The sequence below is a fragment of the Molossus molossus genome, unplaced genomic scaffold, assembly GCF_014108415.1.
Source record: "Molossus molossus isolate mMolMol1 unplaced genomic scaffold, mMolMol1.p scaffold_m16_p_20, whole genome shotgun sequence".
NCBI classification, from domain to species: Eukaryota; Metazoa; Chordata; class Mammalia; order Chiroptera; family Molossidae; genus Molossus; species Molossus molossus.
Genome location: NW_023425356.1, coordinates 2,736,609 through 2,757,952, shown reverse-complemented (window position 1 = coordinate 2,757,952; position 21,344 = coordinate 2,736,609). Strand labels below are relative to the sequence as shown.

The 21,344-nt window shown below is 50.2% G+C and overlaps 1 protein-coding gene across 1 annotated transcript in view; it reads left to right on the top strand.

Moving 5' to 3' along the window:
• DPYD (dihydropyrimidine dehydrogenase) overlaps positions 1–21,344 on the top strand; it is a 587,465-nt gene that overhangs the window by 520,619 nt on the left and 45,502 nt on the right. The window contains exon 20 of the mRNA XM_036272711.1: positions 3,477–3,656. Coding sequence (XP_036128604.1) covers positions 3,477–3,656 — 180 coding nt within the window. The remainder of the gene's footprint in view (positions 1–3,476; positions 3,657–21,344) is intronic.

Genomic DNA, 21,344 nt, shown 5'->3' with positions numbered 1-21,344 from the left:
TCCAACCACACTCTGTGACATCCGCTAGTCTTGTCTCCTCTTAGGGTTCATGTCCCTATGCATACTCAGCATGGCTCCCACTTATGTGGAGCAGAGACGTCGTGGAATAAAGAACATGCAGGAGGGTGTGGAGAGCCCCCTCTTCCTAGCCATGGGTCCCACCATGCTCTTCCATAGTTGGGGTGCACCCAGCCTAGCTTCCGGGGATGTCAGCGCCGCTCGGCTGGGTCTGCTATGTACATATTCTGTCTCTTTTGTGCATCTCACTGAACAAAATCAGAGATGAGAGAACTTAAACCTGACTATTTAGCCACTGCCAAGCATGTAGAGACCTTTAAACGACCGGTTTTATAGCATGAGCATCCCATGAAGGACAGGACGTGATGATGTGGTTTTAAAATCCGAGGTTTTACGTTTGTGGTGGGCGCACTGTTTTAAGGTGATAGAAGTTTTCCCGTAGCATGTGCTACCACAAAGCGAACCTCCCAGCGAGCAAAGCGCGCCAAGGAAAGTGTCTGTTGACTTATCCAGTTAAAAAAAAAAATCCTGTGGAAAAAATTATAATGATGTTCTTTATAATTATTCTTGGAAAAAATCAACTCTAAGAAAGTTACAGCAGGCCTAATTAATGTTCAAATTGTTCCTCCTAAGAAGCAGGTTTTTCACATAAATGAGCTTCATAGAAAACATTCCTGTCTGCGTTTAGTGGCGATGCAGTGTTCTTTCGGACATTGCAGTAACATCAAGCACTGCAGATAGGAAATGGGAGGGTTTTGTTTCTGCTTTTTCACTTGTTTTATTGTTGTTTTTCTCATGCTGTGCAAGTAAGGAGGCAAATCAAATTGGAGAACATTGACAATTTTCATCTGGCAGTGTGGCTTTTTCAAAACAAAGGTTATATTTGGGTTGAAGATCATTTGACCATTTAAAAAAAACAAAACAAAAAAAAAACCATGAATTTGGTTCACGGAATGGTTGAAGGCAAAGAGAACTGTAGCACATGAAAACCGTTTTCCTCTGCCGCTGTGCATGCCTTAGCACAGGAGGTGAGTGTGCTCCTAACCAGGTGGCCGGGCAGTCATTTAACCTCCATGACTCAGTTTCCTCCTCTCTAACAATTAGGGCTAAAAATTAAACCTGCCTGTTAGGTTTACTTGAGGACTAAATGAGCTAATACATTAAAGCATGTTTAGCAGGATGCCCGATAGTAAGAGCCCACATCATGTTAGATATTGAATTATTTTTAGCGCGCCATCACCCACCCAGTTTTGACAGAAATATAACACACACAAGTCATTCTGTCCTATTCTGAATGTCAAGTGGCCCCATGGCCCCGTGGCCCCAACACAGAGCAAGTCCCTCCAGTGCCCACATCTTTCCTCTTCCTTTACTGGAGCCAAACTTCACGTAAGAACTGCCTGACCCCAAGTCTCCAGGTCCCCAACCTGCACCCATCCCTCACCCACCCTGCATGGCTTCTGCACTGCTGAGGGCGTGTGCCCAATGGTGGCAACTGTGGTTGGTGTCTCCTGATCGCCAACCCCGGTCACTCCAGCTCTGAGGCCATCGGTCTTCACGCAGCCTGGACATCTTCCCAGAGGTCACCTTGGGTCCCTCCTGCTCCGTGTCTTCTAGTCTCCGTAGCCTCCCATCCAGACGCTGGTGCTCCCAGACCCCGCCCGGCCTCCGATTCACGCCTGGCACGGAGTCACTGCCAGCCCTTGCTGAGAACTCCGGGCAGTGTTTCCTGCCCTCTCCCTCCTTCCCGAGCCCCGTGCTGGCACCGGGTGTGCTCAGTGAACTCCCTCACCCACCAGTGGAGGTCGTGTGCTGGGCTGCCAGGTTATAATACAAGGCATTCATTAAAGATCCAGGGGGCTCTGAGCGACCTTAGACCGAATCTCTTTTATTTCCTGTTTTCAGGTATTTTCTCATTTTCATTCACATCTGACGAGTTTTCTGTCGGCTGCCATGGCCAGGCGCCAGGTGTATGTATGCTAAGAATTTAACAGCTCAAAATGGGGTAGAAATGAGTGTTGCGTAGCCTATTTGGAGGGTTGCTTCTTGGATTGATCTGCAGTATAGGTGAGGAGAGGTGTTACGTCCTATCCTGTAGGTTTTGAATTTGAAGTGATGGTGGGTCAAAAGTGAGTCTCGGGAGCCCACGGTGTCGGAAGGAGGAGATGCTCTGAAATAACTGGCCCCCGAGTGTTTTCCAAACCCAGTAAATCCAAGCTGTCACTTTAATTCTAACACAGACCAACAAGTATATTTTTATTAGAAGAATCCTAATAAGATTCTATCTTCCTTATCTCCAGAATGTTTTCATCTCTATTTTCTGACATAATTACTCAAATTAAAGTATCCCTTCTGAATTATTCACTTATTCAACACATGTCTATTGAGAGTCAGAATCAGGGACAGTGTGCTAGTCCCTGGGATAGCACGGTGACCAAGATAAGAGCATGGTCTTCCCCCCTGAAGTTTCCATCGGCTTGAGGAGTGACCTGTCAAATAATTGTGCAATAATTATCTACCGAAGGTGTGTGAGTGTAAGAAAGCCTTAACGAACAGAATACAAGAGCGAAATGGGAACAGACTCATGGATACAGAGCACAGACGGGGGGGGGGGGGGGGGGGGGGGGGGCTGGCTGCTGGGTGCAAAGTGCAGGGACTGGGAAGTCAGACCGGTAGTGGACAGTCACAGAGGCGTAGCTCGCAGCCTAGAGAACATGGCCAGGAAGGTCGCAAGAACCAGGTGAAGCCAGTGGGTTCTGGAAGCTGCAGGGAGGGGGCACTCTGTGAGTACCTGCTGGTCTCACCATGGTGCTATAATCTGAAACTAAGACAGAAGAATATTGAATGCCAATTGTAATTAAAAAATAAAAATATATAAATACAGTTTTAAAAAGGAAAGCCTTAACTACTCTGGGCTCCCAGAGGCCTCGCTGAAGAAGTGCATGTCCGGGAGACCCAAGAGGGCTGGGGGCCGGACCCGTGTCGAAGGTGAAGAAGGGACGTGCAAACCTGAGGCAGAGAGGACAGGTCCGAGATGGCAGCACAGTGGGTAGAGGAGATGCAGCCAAGCCGAGGCCATGGGGGAGGGGGCCGAGTGACCGCGGCCGACTTCCAGGTCTGGGCCCCACGTCCCAGCGAGGAAAGTGAGCTCTCAGCTGGGTTTCCTTGTGCTATGCCACATTTGACTCCTTGGACATTCGGCTGAGTGGCTCTGACTTTGAACAGCCCTCCTGAGGTGTAGCCGACGCACGGCACCCTGCACGTATTCCAGGTGTGCGGTCCGGTGCGTTCTGAAAGGTGGACACGTGTGAGACCGCAGCGCTCCAGGCTTGGGGCAGGACTCCCGTGCCCATGCGCCTCCCCTCGGCCCCGGAGGCGGGACCCGGGCGCCTGCGCCCTCGGTGGAAGGGGGTGTGCTGGGGGAGCCGGGTCTGACTGCCTGCTGCCGTCCTCCCCAGGTGTGCAGCGCTGTCCAGAACCAGGACTTCACGGTGATCGAGGATTACTGCGCTGGCCTGCGAGCCCTCCTCTACCTGCAGAGCATCGAGGAGCTGCGGGCCTGGGACGGGCAGAGCCCCCCTACCGCGAGCCACCAGAAGGGGAAGCCAGTTCCTGGAATAGCTGAGCTCACCGGAAAGGTAGGTGCGCACCTCCCGCTGGCTGTCCCGAGACGTGCGCCTGCTCGCGGCCACTCCAGGTCGTGGTTCCCTCCCACCGCCCCGCGCAGGAGACCGGGCCGTGGGATACGGTTCCACAGCTGACTCCTGCTGGAGGAGGCCCAATGACAGGTGGGACTGCCACGTACGGTGTTCCGAAACCAGTGCAGGCAGGGTCCCGCAGCAGATCCCTCCGCGCCCCTGCGGGCTGGGCGGAGGCCGGCCTTTCCAGTGGGGGCGGAGGGTCCTTATTCTTTAACAAGCTCTGAACTGGTGACGTTCCCTATTTTCAAGATCATCATGGGGGCCCTGGAGAATATGATAATGTTTTTTAAAATTAAAATCTAAACAGTATCTTTGTAGCTGCTTCTGCTATGTGCTTAAGCCGGGGCGCCAAAGGTTACGTCCCGACCTTCTCGCTCGCTGCTGTTTTGTGAGAAATGTACACTGCGTTTACGTTTTGCATAATACGGTGATTTTAGCAGCTCCTTTCTGATACAACAGTCAGCATTTCGCCTTTGTGTTTCCTTTGTGTTCTTCTACACAGACAGCCATTGTCAAAAGACATTTCCCCAGCCCTAAGTGAGGGGAGGAAAAATTATAATTCTTAGTCTTTTCAGCTTGTCACTACATCAATAATTAACTTTAAAGAAAAGAGAAGCAAGTATAAAAAGATTCTTTAAGGAAGCATTTAATAATTCAAATGAATCTTAACTTGAAACAGGTCACATGGAAAAAAAAAGGAAACTAAAACCCCTGCGCACTCTGCCTAGGGGGCAGGGCTAGGGATGCGGAGCGGAGGGGGGGGATCATCTAACTGACGCGCACTTGAGCTCCCGTGGAAGACACCCTGTTCCTCTCCTGGCACAGCCAGAGTAATGGCTTCTTGAGGAATAACGTGTATGATTGATAGAACCAAAAGGAAGGGAGAAATAAGATCTCATAGCGTGGGTTGTAGGAAAACAGCGCTGAATGACTCCGTGAGTGGCAATGAAACAAATGCTGGGTGACGTTAATATTTCTAATATTGTAATTAGCAAGACTGTGCTGAGGCAGTCTTGTGAATGTAACTAATCACATGACCATAAACTGAGTCTGCAGGATTGACAGGTGAGCGTCCTTGCCCTCATCAATGACCCTCAATATCCTAAGGTTGTTTATAACTAAAAAAAAAATTCGCAAAAAACTTTACACTCATTCATTTTAACTATCTAATGAAAATTGTTTCCAACATAATCGTGTTGATGGTTTATGATCATCTATAACAGCGTCATCCCGAATGCAAGGGGTCGCCATGCAAGGCGCGTGGCTCTGTGCCGCTGGTCTTCACTGGACTCGCGTGCTCATTTCCAAACTCACCTATTCAGGTGGAAGGTGGACAATGATGGAGACACTGTATCAGTGACGGAAGTGGAAATTGATTTGCTGGTAGTTTGGGTCTTGATTTAGGTTTATTTTGGCACACTGAGCCTTCATCAGAATAGGAAGTGTCATTTTCAACATTATCATTTGTTAAAGAAAAGAACAAGATGCTGCCTGTGTGAGGGTTAGTGGTTCATTTCTTAGTAGTGAGAGGAGGACCAGGCAGGCCTGGCAGTGGATCTGAGCTCCTGGCTCCTCTGCAGCTGACCTAACGAGGCAGGTGACAGTGCCCTGCAGGTCAGTGTTTCTAACAGTGGATCTAAGCACTCTGGACCCTGGTGCAGATGGCGTCCTGTTCCTCCCTTTGTTACCAGGGGGGGTGTGTGTGTGTGAGAGAGAGAGAAAATGTATGAGTGTGCATGTGAGAGAGTGTGTGTATGTGTGAGTGTGTGTATGAGAGAGTGAGTGTGTGTGTATGTTTGTGAGAGTGTAAGAGTGTGTGTATGTGTATGAGAGAGTGAATGTGTGTGAGTGTATATGTGTGTGAGAGTGTAAGAGTGTGTGAGTGTATGTGTGAGTGTGTGTGAGTGTGCGTGTGGGTATGTGTATGTGTGAGTGTGCATGTGAGAGTGTGTATGTGTGAGAGAGTATGTGTGTGTGAGAGTGTATGTGTGTGCATGCATGCATGTATGTGAGTGCACGTGTGTATGTGTGTATGAGTGTGTGAGTGTGTATGTGTGAGTGTGAGTGCATGGATGTGTGTGAGTGTGCATGAGTGTGTGAGAGTGTGAGTGTGTGTGAGTATGTGAGACGACAGCTTGTATTACACTCTCAGTAGCTGGAGATCAGGATGGCGCCTGCCTGTGTCCGGGTGCTGAAGGGGAGAAAAGAGGAGACTTAGCCCTTCCTAGGAAGACCCTGGGTGTAGCCATCTTGAGATGGCAGAGGTCCATTTGGAAAGCGAATGACCTCCATTCCTTACTCGGCATAGTCTTCCCCTCAGCGGTCAGCTAGAATGAATTAGAGTGGAAAGCGAGAAGCCAATTGCAATCCCATGTTTGAAGATGGAGAGAAAATGAGATGTTAGCCAGGGAAACAAGGATTTGACCGAATGAGTCATGCAGTCCCTCAGGTAGTTAGTATATTTAATATACTCTCCCTGTGTGTACCGCCCTTGTTGGCTGGTTAACTTCCCACGCCATGTGTCTGCGGATGGCTTAGGAAGGGCCAGCGGCCAGGCGTGTCGTTGGCTCTGGCCTCACAGTGCAGTGACGCTGTGCGGCAGGCGTGCCTCCCGGCCCACTGGGAGGACGGCTGCCGGCAGACCGTGGGGCTCCAGGACCAGGTGGGATGCTCGTGAGAAATGCAGTCTCCCTGGTCCCAGTGTCTGGGTCTAGTGTAGTAAAAGGAGATGGGAAGAAGCCTGATGGGAAGAGTGAGGCAGGCGGCTGAATGACCCCCACTCCTCCTCGGCGACACGCCCCGAGTCTGAGCTTCTGGAAGGCCGGGTTCTCACCTCGAGCCGGGCCTGACGTGGCATCCCGCGCAGGAGCAGCAGCCTGGCGGCTGCAGGTGAATGAAATGTTGATCAATCACGCATGTTCTTTAGGATCTGTCTCAAATGTCACTTTCTTTGTGAAGCCATCTGTGACCTGCTCCTTCTCCCTCCAGGAAAATGGGGTCTCTCCTTCTTCTGTTCTCCAGTAGCCCTTTTTCATATAACTGCTGTTTCCAGTATTACATTATCTCCTGGTCCTGTCTCTTCTTGTCCATCACTGAGCTCATTAAGAGCGTCTTGAAAACAGGGATCATGTCTCATTCATACGAGAATTTTCCAGCGCCTCACACAGCGCTCCATGCTATAGAATTAAATCACACAAACTATCTGCACTGTCCTCATTTAGAAGGGAAAAAAGAAAGCCAATTTATAATTAAAATTCCAGCCAGGCCCTTTCAGGAACAGAGTCATTTGAGAAGAAAACAGGAAGCATGCCAAATTGCTCCCAGCAGGTATTAAAACATGATGAAATGCGTATCAGCGATATTGATAAGTGAGGATAATCTGTGCTCATTTAAAAAGCTTCCATTAGGATAAATCAGGAAACCGGCAGGTGCTTGTAGAGAAACTCCTAAAACATGGCTTTGTTTGGATGACAGAAACCGAAATCGGTGCATTCAGATAACCAAGTCCATCGTCTCTTGTTATTTTAAAGCCAAGAGTAATATGATTTGATAAAACGATGGCTATCCGGTTGTGATACTATATATGAAGGTGTCTCTTTCTCTTGTTCTGGCATGTTCTCCAACACAGAGCACAAAGAGAGCGTCACAGGCAGGACCACAGGCCCGATGAGTCTCAGAAGAGGGGTATGCTGTCTCCTGCCACAACTTTAAAAGTTTTATGTCTTCCAAGCTATTTATTTTTTTATATTTTTATTTTTCCAAATTGAGATCTAATTTACATAAAATAAATGGTGATTATTTATACTTAGAAGCAAAAGTTGCTGGATAAGATTTGCCCTCTGGCCATCTAATGGTCCCATTCATGTGTGATGAGCCCACAGAGCAGTCAGCATGCTCCAGTGGGGGTGCGAGTGGGGAGCATGGCGGGCATGGGTTTGAACCCAGGCTCAGTGTCTCACTTCGGGGTAACTGTGGGCCAGCTACATGAACCCCACAATCCTCCCATCCTATAATGGCAAGTTGACACAATGATACCTATTTTACAAGTGCTTTGTGAGGGTTAGAAAGCACACCTGTAAAGTGTACAGCACACAGGAGGCATTCAGTACATGGCAGTTATTGTTATAATTACTTCTAATAGATAGATAGATAGATAGATAGATAGATAGATAGATAGATATAGATAGATGATAGGTAGGTAGATGATAGATAGATAGATAGATAGATAGATAGATAGATAGATAGATAGATAGATGATAGATAAATAGATATAGGTAGATAATATGTAGATAGATAGATAGATGATAGATCGATAGATATAGATGGATGATAGGTAGATAGATGATAGATAGATACATAGATAGATAGATAGATACATACATACATACATACATACATATATACATAGATACATATATAGATAGATACATAGATACAGATAGATGATAGGTAGGTAGGTAGATAGATGATAGATACATACATACATACATAGATACAGATAGATGATAGGTAGATAGGTAGGTAGGTAGATAGATAATAGATAGGTAGATAGATAATAGATAGAAGTACTTTGGAAATGTGATATGTGATATATCCATACCCCAAGTATGTGGATAATATTAGGGTAAACATAAACATTGAAAATACTTGAGTTTATTTTTTCTACCTTTGGTGTGTATTTTCCAGCTGAGACTCACACATTATATTTATACTTTTTCCTGGCCTTCTATTGATAATGTGATCTTCCTTGCTTTAGTTTCATTTAATCTGGTAAAAGCTAGCATTTTTGTCCTTTGAAGCATTCCAGTTCACAAAGAAAAGATTCTCAACAATTCAGAGTTGGTCATTTTCCAAGTAAAATGGAGATAAATTTATTAAATTGGGGTTTGGGCAATGAACTGGCATGAATGATTTGTCATTGGTCCTAAAGGGGGTGAGGGGCAACTACTGCTGTAGCCAATCAGAGAACAACACCAGAGTTTAACATGAGGCACTGGGGAGGTGCTGCAGGGAGTCTCCCATGTCATGGAGAGCTGGTGTTCATTGCTTACAGCGGGACCAGCTGTGTGCCTGTGAGCCTCCCGGGCTTGGTCTCTCTTCATCTCGGGAAAGTGGGTTCACTTTGCAGGGCAGCTCTGATCAATTGGTGGTGGTTGCCAGAAGCACAGTGTAACAGAAGATTGTGACTCAAAGCCAAGCCCAGCAGAGTGGGGGGATCCGTCAGTGATGCCTGCACGGGCCTGGACCAGCAGAGCTGGGGGATCCGTCAGTGATGCCTGCACGGGCCTGGACCAGCAGAGCGGGGGGATCCGTCAGTGATGCCTGCACGGGCCTGGACCAGCAGAGCGGGGGGATCCGTCAGTGATGCCTGCACGGGCCTGGACCAGCAGAGCGGGGGGATCCGTCAGTGATGCCTGCACGGGCCTGGACCAGCAGAGCGGGGGGATCCGTCAGTGATGCCTGCACGGGCCTGGACCAGCAGAGCGGGGGGATCCTGAGGTGGAGCAGGGACAGCTTGTCTGGTCTGGGAATCTGGGCAGCTTCTGAATCTGACCTGCAGCTACCTCCTTGCTCAGGTGTGAACCATGCAGCATTTCTACTGCTCTGCAGCATCCTGTCCTGTTCCTCAAAGTGAGGGCTCCTTGGTTCTCCTCACTCATAAAATTGACATTTAATTGACAAGCACAAATGTCATTATTTCCTTTGTCTTTTTTCATGAAAGTGAGTGGTTAAGTGTAATTCCTCAAACTTTATCCAATGTACTGCTTCAATCCAAACACACCTAATTAGTATTACTTCTGTCCTTAGACAGGTATGGAAGTGCCTTCATCTCCAGCATAACTCACCCACATTAATTCTTCTGTTACTTTTAAGCTGGAAAAAAAAAGTACCTTTCTTGTTTGGGGCGGGGATTGGGGGATTATAAGGAAACCACGGCATGTGAGGTCAGTCCGCATTCCCGTGCTGTCCTGAGCTGGCGGCCTCCTCGAGCCCCGGGTGATCAGCACCCCTCGGCGCCGGTGAGTCCGCTGCAAAGCCCAGTTTTACGGAGAAGGCAAATCTCTCTCTGCAGATCTGAGCTGTGCCCTGACATCTCCCCCCAGGAAAAAATATGTATTTGTTATAGTTCTCTTTGAGCCCATCTTCCCATTTGAATAAAAGGAGTATTAGGTTCAAGATAATACTCTTCTGGCGATTCACGGCGTCAGAGAGCTTTGGGAGCGCGAAGAGCAGAGACATCTGCGTACACGCGGCTCTGCCTGCTCGTCCTCATCGAGGACTGAGAAGAAATCCATTGTCCACATTTTGAAATTATAAAGGTGATCTGATTTACAAAAAAATATATCTCAAAGCTAACAAATCATAATTATTGATTTTTGGCTTTCAAATTTTATGGGTCCCAACTGCTATTGAAGGGCTTAACCAAAATGCTGGCATCTGGGGAAGACCAGGCCGGGCACCCTCAGCGGCAGAGTGATCGGCGGATGCCACAGCTACCCACGCAGTTCTCATGTCCAGTGGAGTGCCACCCCCGGCCTCTGCTCCTTAGAAACCGGCTGCTGTTTGGTTGCCCATAGTGATCAAGTCAACACTTCATTTCTAACCCTTCCCTCTGTTTTATGCTGCACAGATCATGGAAAGCAATTACATGAGGTCGCAAACCCGCAGCCGCGGTGGTCTGTGCTCATGGTCACAGGTGAGCCCTAGCAGTGTGTTTGAGGAGCAGTGCCTGCCACCCGCCTGCACAGACGCTGCAGCCAGGGTTCGGGGCAGTGCTGGCGACGCTGCCTGCAGCCTCAGCCCGTCCACACCCCCGGCCGCTCTGGCGCACGGTGCCCGCAGACAGTCCGACCGTGCCTTTTGAACATGTGTGGTCACACAGCATTTGGCTTGTCTTCCCTCTTTCTCAATTTTATCCCTTTTCATCTCATGCTGTAGAACCTTCTAGATTCTCTGCAGGAAGTTGAGCTCAGCTGAGCTCCCCAGTGCTTCCCATCCTTTCGGGGCTGTCAGCGGGTCCTCCTTCAGGTGTGGGTCCCCGGGAAAGCACTGCATGTGAATGCATTAGCGTGGGCAGGCGTGCGGGGAGCGTGGGGCTTCCAGCCCTGCCGTGCGGCCTGCCGAGAGCCGAGAAGCCCCGCAGGTGTGCTGGCGGAGGTGGTGGTGCCCTGGGCGGTGCCCTCCAGCCTGGAGCAGACAGGCTCCTCCTCACGGCTCTCAGTGGGAGCATTTCGACCTGCCCTCCCTTCTCCGTGCTCACTTCCTGACGTCTCCTGGAGAAGGTGCCACGCCACGCCGGGGGCATTGCCCGGGCACCCGGACACCACGGGAAACGCTTTCCGCGAGTGAGAGAGCAGCTTTGTTCGGCTGAGTCCCATACCCTTGCAAACTGGAAGTCTCGCCTTTAGAGGTCCCCCTGCCATCTGTGTAGCTCTTCCTGCAGCCCAGGGGCACGGGGCACCAGGGCACCTTCCTGCTCCCTCCCTCCCACGCAGCTGACCCCTGGAAGACACCTGGAGATACCCAGAGCCCTCCTTCCCAGCCTGCAGCCCCTTAGTCCCTGCTCCGCACCTGGTCAGAGGGCACCAGCCTGCCCCCTGCGACCCTGAGCAAGGCCCTCTCCTGGAGCTGCAGCCTCGTTGTTGGGAGTGGGGCCTGGGCAGCTTCTGCTGTGTCAGCCACCACCTCCTGGTCCAGACACTCGGGGCAGAGCTGTGCGTCACCTGGGATCCTCGGGGGGCAGTGACGGGGTCAGAACCTCTCCCTCCTGGCACAGGTCCGGTTCTAGCAAACACGGTCTCTCCTCACTGTCTCTCATGTCTAACTTGCTTTTCTGTTCGCAGCCCACCAGAATTAGCTTTCCGCCCCACCACACGTCGAAAGGGCCCTTGTACATGTTCCCAGTGGTTCAGCGGCCACCAGGTCCGGGACTTTCTGCCTCCTCACTAACTAGAATGGTTGTTGATCACTCCGTCGTATCTGAAATTTCTTCTTTGACTTGTGAAACACTCTTTTCCCTTTTTCTCCCTTACATTTTATTAAGCACATGACTTTCAGCCTACTGTGTACTGGGCATTATAGACACAAATACTAGCAACGTTGTGATGGCCCTCCCCCAGAGGACCACGGACAAGGTGGAGACCAGACAGTTAAGAGTTATCTGTGACGCAGTGTGACCTGTGCGTGTGCAGAGGACGCACAGGTGGGCAGTTGGAGAATGTTTTCCGGGATAATCGGACACCGGGCGAAGGCAGAGCATGGAAGAGCCCTGGGCTTCCACATGTCTGTGTGGGGAGGACCTGCTGGACTCTCTCTCTCAGGACCCATCCTGCCTTTCCGGATACCCAAAAACGAGTATCCCCCTGTCTGTGGCCTTCCTGTCACTCACGGTATGTGCTCCTCCAACCCAGGAAGCCACTCTGCTCTCTCTGTGGTCATCTTTCAAATGTGGAGTCCCACCAGAGACCCTGCCCTGGACCCTGGACCCCCATCTTTTCAGCTTTCTGGTGAACTCTGCCTCCCAACAGCCAAGTTCGGTGCCCCTTCTGCAACCCGGGACCACAGGACCAGCAGCGATGGTCCCTGACAGGAGCAGAAGCCCTTGACAGCTCACGGAGCCCTTCGGCACCCAGTACCACCAGCTGCTCCCTTGTAACAGCAGCACCGGGTGCACACCGTGCCGCCGAACACCGTGCCGCCGCACACCGTGCCGCCGTCCTCGCCTGAGGCTTTCTGACCTCAGCCTCTCGACCCCCAGAGACAGGGGAGCAGCTGGGTGGGGCCTGCTTCCAGGCTGAGGCTCACCATTCGGGAGCCAGGGGACGGTGACAGCAGCAATCGCCTCCCCCACCTTCTCCGTCTCCGGGGGACCAGAGTGAGCCAAGGGCTCCATGGAAACGCGGGAGGCTGCCCAGAGCAGCGAGGCCCCTCCTGCCGAGCAGGCTGAGGGAGGCACTTACCCACGCCCCACACACACTTCTGCTTTCTCACTTCTTACGTGCATTAACTATCATTTAGAAAGTTTAGTGCGTTAATTAAAGCCTTCTAGTGTGGATGCGAAGAAAGCTGAAACATTTTCAATGCGATTGACACCACTCAAGACAGGCTTCGCTGGCGTCTGTTCAGTGACGCTGCCGTGTGTCACGGGGCGAGCGAGCACCCCAAGCGACGCGGAGCTGCCAGCCAGGCACAGGGGAGGCGCGCTGCAGACCACGGCGGTGTCCTCGGCCCAGGCCCCTCTGCGAAGGGCCGCGGACACGCCGTGTGAAGGCACAGGCGCTCTGCTGAACACATTTATTTAGCCTGAGCCGTAGGAAATGTGGGTCGCTGTTTTGTGTGTTTTTTTTTCCCGCTTTGAATCAATTAATAAGAGATGCACTTGATTCTAATGAGCTTCAAGGATAATTTCTCTGGGCTAAGAGGAATGCAATAACGGGTTAGGCAGGAGGCAAGGTGTGGAGAATAGTCCTTGTTTAGTGGAGTAGATGATTAAGGGAAACAAGATCGAGTCAAAGGACAGGTGGTGGATAACCCACTTCCCAGCTTTAATTCCGCCTGCATCCCTTTGGCACCCAAACTGAACAGATCCCTGCTGGGCGCCTCACCGAGATTCTGAAGAACTTCTCTGCAGTGCAGGGTTGATGGTGGCTCCTTCTGGCCGCCTGGGAAACCCACGGAGGGGAGCGGGAGGGGGTCAGGACCGTGTTCGGTAGATGCAGTTTTTGTCTCAGCAACTTGGTTCCATCACCAGGTGGCCTTGCGCCTCACCACAGTTCATGTAGTCTGGCCTCAGATTAGGAGGAATATCCTCCTTTGTGGGGGAGACCCTGGGTAAGAACAGACAGACGTGGGCAAGGAAAAACAGAAAAAATGCTAGTGCAGCCAAACACCACAGTCAGATGCTACTTGACACCCGCCCTAACGGCTACAATAAAAGACTGACAGGGTCAAGTGTTGGCAAGAATGTGGAGCAACTACAACTCTTGTCCTGAGCAAATGGGAGTATAAAAGGTTACACCACTTTGAAAAATTATTTGCGCTTTTTTTCTAAGACCCAACAACTCCACTCTGAGGTATTGATCCAAGAGAAATAAAAACACATCTCCAGCCATGGTCAGTGTGGCACAGTGGTTACAGTGTCAGCCCATGGACCAAAGAGTCATGAGTTCAATTCCAGGTCAGGAAACGTACCTCAGTTGCAGGTTCAATCCCGGGCTCTGGTCGGGGTCCAACTGATTGATGAGTCTCTCTCATATCAATGTTTCTCTCTGTTTCTCTCTCTCCCTCCCTCCCTCTCTCCCTTCCACTTTCTCTAAAAATCAATGGGAAAATATCCACACACACAACACATCTCTGTAAAGTTAGAGGTAGATAAATTCCAGAAGCATTACGTTGAGGGAAAGAAGCCAGACACAGAAGAGTACTTACTAAATAATTCCGTTCATGTGAAGTTTGAGTACTGGGAAAACAAGTCTGTGTCATTGGAAGTCACAACCCTGATAAGTAGAAATTGACTGGAAGGAGGCAAAAGGGACTTTTCTGGAGTGATGAAAACACCCTACACCTTAATTAGGGTGACAGGCTCGGGGACCTATTCATTTGTCCAGTCTCCCAGCTGTGCCCTGGCCACTGTGCATTTCCTGGGTGCAAATTGCACCCACATATTAAGTAAACATCTAGCTCAGTAAGAAACCAGAGGACAGCACTCAGCCGAGCTTCTGGGGACCAAGTAAGACGCGTCGTATAGAAACACTGCAGACCTAATTTATGTCCCAATAACTTTTAATAAGGTAGCTTTGGGAACTAAAAACCTTATGAATTGAACCACCGGAAACGAATAACCAGTACCTAGATAAAATCTTGGCCGGAATTTAAGAAAATGGGTAGCGGGGCATAAACACACACGGTCCACTGGCGGCAGCTGGGTGCAGACCCGGGCACGGGCCCTGTGCATGGCAGCGGCCGGCTCCTTGACTGAGGCAGGAGGGGGCAGTGTCCGCTGGGCTTAGTAGGGCAGCCCGTGCCCGCAGACTCTGCCAGCAAAGCGGGGCCTCCCCTGAGCACACAGCTCCCCGAGCAGCACCGTGAACTGCTCGTGGAGAGTTATACTCAGGGCTGGGCTCTCCGCCCTGATGTCCACCCACCGTACACACAAACCCAGGGGACATCTGTCTGGTCATTTTAAGGCAAATACATCCCTCATGCTCTCATGCGTACGCTGACATTGTGTTTTGTTATAGCCCTTATTATGAATGGATAATGAACTTATAACAATAGAATTAAAGACACCGTTCTCAAGGTTGAATTTCCATTCATGCAGGTATGTTTTGCAAAATTGTAAAGCGTCCAAAACTATTTTTTTTTATCCTGGTATTTCTTTTTCCTTGAAGTTATTGCTTTTGTGCTTCCTATTATCTAATGAATCCTCTTAAAAAATATGGCTGGAAACAAATAACATATGTCTTCTTTGTACTCACATAAGTTTTGTGACAGATTTTATTTTGGATTCTAAATAGAATTTTTTTAACGTATCTCTGCCTATCTCAGAAACTTTCATTTGAGTTTGCATTTTAATCATTAAATGTATATATTCATTCAACAAGTATAGGGTATTTGTTACACACCAGGCATTGTAGGAGATAATTGAGATTAAGCGATAACAAGATAAACCCATTATCAAGGGACAGTCAACTACAAAAAATAAAAGAAACACTTTAAATGCTTTACATAATTACTTATACATAAGTTCACACAGTTAGATATACATAAACGTATTTGCGTGTGTGTGCACATACACAGGGTGGGCAAAAGGCGGTTTACAGTTCTCTGTATGAAAACTCTGTTTCACAACACACATCTCCCATTTACTAAACCGGAAGCTGAGGCTCAAAGAGTTTTAGTTATTCGGTAGAAGAAGCACGATGCAAACACAATTCTGTTTATCGCAAAAACCGTGCCCTCGCCGTGTGCCCACACGTCCTCCGACACCACAGCTGTAGCCCTGTCGGCGTCACAGACAGAAGAGAACAAGGCCCGTCTGAACCTGAGGGCCAGGAGCACCTGAGGGCAGGTGAACTTCCACCTGAGTGATGAGAACAGTAGAAGCTTATGTAAATGTCCTCATTACACTGATCTGCAGGCGAAGGCTGGGGCCGACTGACCACTTCTGACAGTCGCTATGTTTTTATTTTGAGTGGAGGAAGTTACAACTCAGTTAGATGAATTCCATCCCCTGATAGGGCACAGATTTCATTCTTAGTTTGTGCTTGTGGGTGCCGTTGTCTTTAGCATAAGCCCATCCAATCTCCGTGCGTTTTGCGTTTTTACATTTTCTTCATCTGTGACGAGAAGATTCTATTAGCAACCCTGGCACCTTCTATTAAAGTCTACAACTTCCAACTGCCAGGAAAGGATAATGAAGTGATAAATTTAATTTGCTACCAAAATATGTAAGGAGGAGATATCTAAGTCAATTTATAGCACGCGCCGTGTCTTCCCTCCCAGCAGTAACAAAAGCTTATGGCAGGTTATCCAAATCAGTGCGACAGACACATTTGTATGAATTTCCACGCGCAGACCAGGTCCGAGAGTCCACAGTCAGGTGTGTCTCTCTCCTTAGCATTTGTAGGCTCATCAAACTTAATACAATGAGTTTAAAGGATGATATTACTTGTAGGAAGTCAAAAAACTGTTACCCAGACTAAGAGACACTTTGTATTCATTAGTACCTGTCTCTGGAGCTTATAAATTATAAATCCCTCTCACACCCTGGCTGGGGGCTCGGAGGGCTGAGAAGGAAGCCGAGGTGTCGCCGCCCAGACCCGGCCTGAGCTGCAGTCCTGCAGGGCCCATTGCCACAGTCGCAACACCCGTTCTTGGCGTTGGGATAAACCTTGCTACTCCAGGGGCAGTGGCACCCCAAACCACAAGGGGGGTGCACAGCCAGGCGAAATTCTGCCTCCAGCGGTCAAGGACGCATGTTCCTCTCCTCAGACCAACCATGTTGTGAACGTCAGCTCGCACCTTCAAGATTGTTGGCCCAGAGAAATGTGGAATTCCTACTTACAATGATGATAAAAATAACGTCCCTTCAGCTGGTTGTTATGCAATGTTGTTCTGAGGGCTTTTTATGGCGCCCGCTTCAGTTCTTCCAATCCATAGGAGGCTTGAATCGTTGTGTCTTCTTCCTGCTGAGAAACGTGCGACTGGGGCGGTGGGAAAGGTGTCCGAGCTCCAGGCTGGGACAGCCAGGGCCTCCAGCCCAGTCCGGGAGCTCAGGAGACCTGCCCCCGCCCCCGCCGGCCTGCCTCCACCCTCCACCCTCCCGGAGGCGGGACGTCCTTTCCAGCTCTGCCCTGGACTCAGGTCTGCGGACTGCAGATTCCATTTCTATTGATCTGCGAGCCAAAGGGGTGAACTTCCCCCTGCCTTCCCGTGACCTGTGGCAGCCAGCTGTGCTGGGAACCGTGGCATGTGCTTTCTCCCCTGTATTCAGAGGGCTCGGGGTGGACCCTTCCCTCTGCAGGCACCCCCCCGCCCCCGGCCGCGTGCGCCTAGCCACTGGCACCCAGAGCAGGCCCAGCCGTCCGGCCGTCGGGCTGGTCCTCACTCAGTCCTGCTTAGGGCCAAGGCTGCGGCTCGTTCTTCCTCCCTCGGCTCCACCCCGCATCTCGGAGCCCTGGACCTCCCCCGCCTCTGGAACAGATGCAGTTTGGGTTATGAATCCACATGCTTACTGGCCGCATACATTTCCCCCACCAAGCGCCTTAGTGAGCCGAACCCTCGGATTCTCTGTTTGAGGTTAAGAGAGCCAGGAGGAGGGAGCCCCGACGCCGGGGAGAAGCCTGGACCCCGAGGTCTGCGTGGCCTCTGCCGCCGCTCTGTTCTCCACGGCATCCGGCTCCCCTTCCCCAGCTACAGTGCCCATGGGGGTGTGCCCGGCCGAACCGTCAGTGTGAACATTGCGCTTTTCCTCTCCTGGTCACCTCAGTTGCATACGAAGTCAGCCATCTGGGCAGCGGCTGGGTACTGGAGGGACTTTAGAGCCTCCTAGGGTTAGCAGTCTGCTGGGCTTCTACTGCCCACAGTACCAGGTAGTGACTGACTTACACTTAGTGGCAAGGGAACCCCTAGACATACCTGCCTCCTACATTACGCCCTTCACCACCACCGCAGGGGAGGCCGCGTCCATGCAGCCAGCACGGCACCGGGTGTGCGCAGGTGTGCGGGCACCCACGACCTGCACAACCGGCCTCCACCTTACAGTGCTGTGTGTTCCTGTACACGCCTGTATGCGTCTCTGGACGTCCCTGGACTCACACTCCTGGGCCCAAGAAAAATTCCCAGAAAGTGATTTGAAAATGTACCCACTCCTTAGTTTATTTATTTTTTTAAATCCTCACCTGAGGATACTTTCTTCCAGTTTTATTTTCAGAGAGAGTGGGAGAGAGAAATATCAATGTGAGAGAGAAACATCAATCCGTTTCCTCCTGCACGACCTCGACCAGGTCCAGGGGCCAAACCGAAACCGAGGTGCGTGCCCTTCACCAGAATTGAACTCGTGACTCTTTGGTCTGCGGCTGACGCTCTGACGGCTGAGCCAGCCGGCCTGGGCCCCACCGTAGTTTCCTGAGAGCTGGGGGCAGGCGGGGCAGAGCCTGGAGGCCGGCGGAGAGCCCGCGGTTCCCTCGGAGACCATGTCAGGGTTGTGAGCATGCACAGCAGTGTGGGTAAGCAGGAGTTCCCGGCCAGGCTCCACCGGACGGTGTTTCCAAGGACTTCACTTGTTACCCCGACACACGTGGAATGCAGGTGAAGCCATGCACCGGGTCAGCAGTGACACCGCTGGGGGGGGAGGTGCATTAGCATGGACAGTGTGGCACTGGTTCAAACTCAGCCCAGTGTATTTGTGTTTAATCTGCTCGTTCCCACGGGCATTTGTAAGCGCACGTTTATACTAAGCATTTCCCCCAGATGTTCTGCCTTGGAAAGAAATGGGGGCATCATCTAACGCAGAATGTAAGGAGGATGGCGACAGGTAGATACTTTGAATTGGACAGAAATAACCATAGATGATGTCAACCTCATTGTAAATAGTGGCTTTTAAAGCTACCAGTGAAAATGGGTGGATCAGACCACTCCTTTGGAGACTGTGTGTGAACCTGCTCAGTGCTCACGGCGGTCACAGAGCGGCAGACTTCCTCGCCTCCTACTCTGTCTCCACCCTCTGCACTGGGGAGAACCACCCCATCCAGAAAGCGCAGGACAGACGCAGCCCCCCCGGGGTCGCAGCTGGGTTTCTGCACAAGCGAGTTCAGGCGTGGAGGTCTCAGCCTCAGCCAGTTCTCCAGCACACCCTGCATCCCGCCGGACGGCAGGCCACGGGGATGTGCCCAAACCCAGTCCTCCGTGGCTGCCACCCCCAGGGGAAGCGCCCAAACTGAAAATGCATCGGTTCTTCCAAAGGAAAAATATGAATTCTGAAAATTTCTGAACATTCAGGTTGAAGTTGGTCTCCCAGAAAACATTTAAGCTCATTGGTTTAAATACAGACGGCAGTTTGGAAGAGGGTTGGCTTGTCTGAAGCAGTGCGCCTGGCGGGACTGGGGACGTGAACAGTCGGTAAGAACAATTCACGTCCCAGGCTGTGAACTTTGTCCTTGCTCTCACGGAACACCATGCGCGGGGCCAGGGGCCTCTCTGCAGCCTCCTCGTCTAACCCTCGGAGCAACCCAGGAGGGAGGCCTCACAGACAGCCCTGCGTGGCCGATGGGAACAGGCACGGCTACTACATAGTCACGCGGGGACCTGGCCCCAGATAAGAGGAAATCAGAACTCAGCCCCATCCATTCCACAGGCCCCTCAAAAGAGGGACTACCCACTACTGACCAGGGGTGCCTCCCTTTCCGGAAGGCATTTGACACTGCCCGTGACGGCCTGTTGGAGAAGACTGTCACAGAGCTGGACACAAATCAGCTCAACCTCATACTGTCCTTACTTAACCTGCGAACATCTCGACTCGCTGCTTGCAGAGTACCACACGGGTAAAGAGCCGCCCCGTGCTCAGAGCGCCGCGGATTTATGGGGAGAGTCCGGCAATACGTGCTGAAAGAAAACCTTCAGGCTTGCCATCCACTGTATCTGCCATCCAGATGTGAAAGCCTTACTCCACCAGTAACATGTTTGTGAATAACGAATGAGAGAAGCAGACCTTGGAAGAAAGGCTGAGAATTTTTCCAGAGACTAAGACTGAAAAACTGCAAACTTGTAATTTTTAGATATAACTAATTTAAAATGTAAGATGCTTAATCATTAGATGCTACAACATACCTTTATGCTATAATATGAAAAGGCCTACTTTGCTAAACAAATTGTTAGCATAAACACATTTGGAGAAACTGTTTAACCTACTTAAGATAATTAACAGCTTTCAAGTACGCTATCGAAATTCACATGAAAACCAATAAGGACAGTACGGTGTTGAATGAGCACTTGTTAGCAATTCCTGTCAGTGAGTGTACCTGGAAATGCATTTCTTTCCCAATAATCTATAGTTCAGACTTTTCTCCAATTCAAAGGAACTTTTCACACAATTCATCCAAATTACTGAGCTTTTACTCCAGACTGTTGCAGGATTGAGGCAGCACCATATCCCCGTGGAGGTAATTTGATCTCAGTTCGTAGCCATTGTCTCATTGTGTCTGCTTCTACCAGGAATCTTCCATCAGGTGCTCACTGGTCTTTCTCTGGAGACACAAAGTAATTATGTCCAAGAACTGCACCGTGTCAGGAAGTGGTAACTTGCGGGGAAGGGAGTGATGCGTGCTTTCCTCTTTAAATCTAATCCTGGGCACTCAGTAAACCCAGCGAGTACACACATACGAGGTGTATATTGTAGTCTTCCTGTGGCCAAATGATTTTAACTTTTAATCAGCAGTTAAACTTACAGAAAATAAAAGCTTTCCATTGGACATCCTCTGAAAGGAAAAAATATCTTCCATCATAAAACTTGATAATATAAATTTGGTTGTGATTATAAATCAGAACGTTTGCCATCAGAAACATTCTCATTTCCTAATTTGGCATTAAGATTTTCTCTAAAGTGACTGAAACCATTAGTGGTAATAAAACGGACTAGAAACAAAACATGAGGGCATTTTTCCAAAATGCTCAAATAACACGGCACTTAGATAATATCCCTGTACCTGCATTAAATTCTGCTTGTCTCTAAAACTTGAAAGCATGTGTATTGGCCCATGGGTCAAATTCTGGGATTCTCGCTTATGTCTGGAAAGTTCGTGACACCAATGCAATTCCTGGGGAACCCCTGATCCCTCTGACCAGAGCAAGGGGATGTTCGGGAGAGGCAGGTAGCTGGGTTGGTCAGCTGCCAGGGATGAGCAGACCATGCAGGAAACCACCAGTCATCTTAAGGAGACCCTAAGTGGAGAGTGAACCATGCCCCACTGCACGAAGCCTCCGTCTTACAGTGCAGCTCTTGGCTGCCACGTTCTCGAGGACTGAACTCTGGACCAGAAGCAAGTGATGCCCACGCTGTCCTCCTGACCCCGTTCTCTACGAGGCTCATCGGTTTGCTGCTGGTGCTCAGGAGCGCTGGCTGTGGAC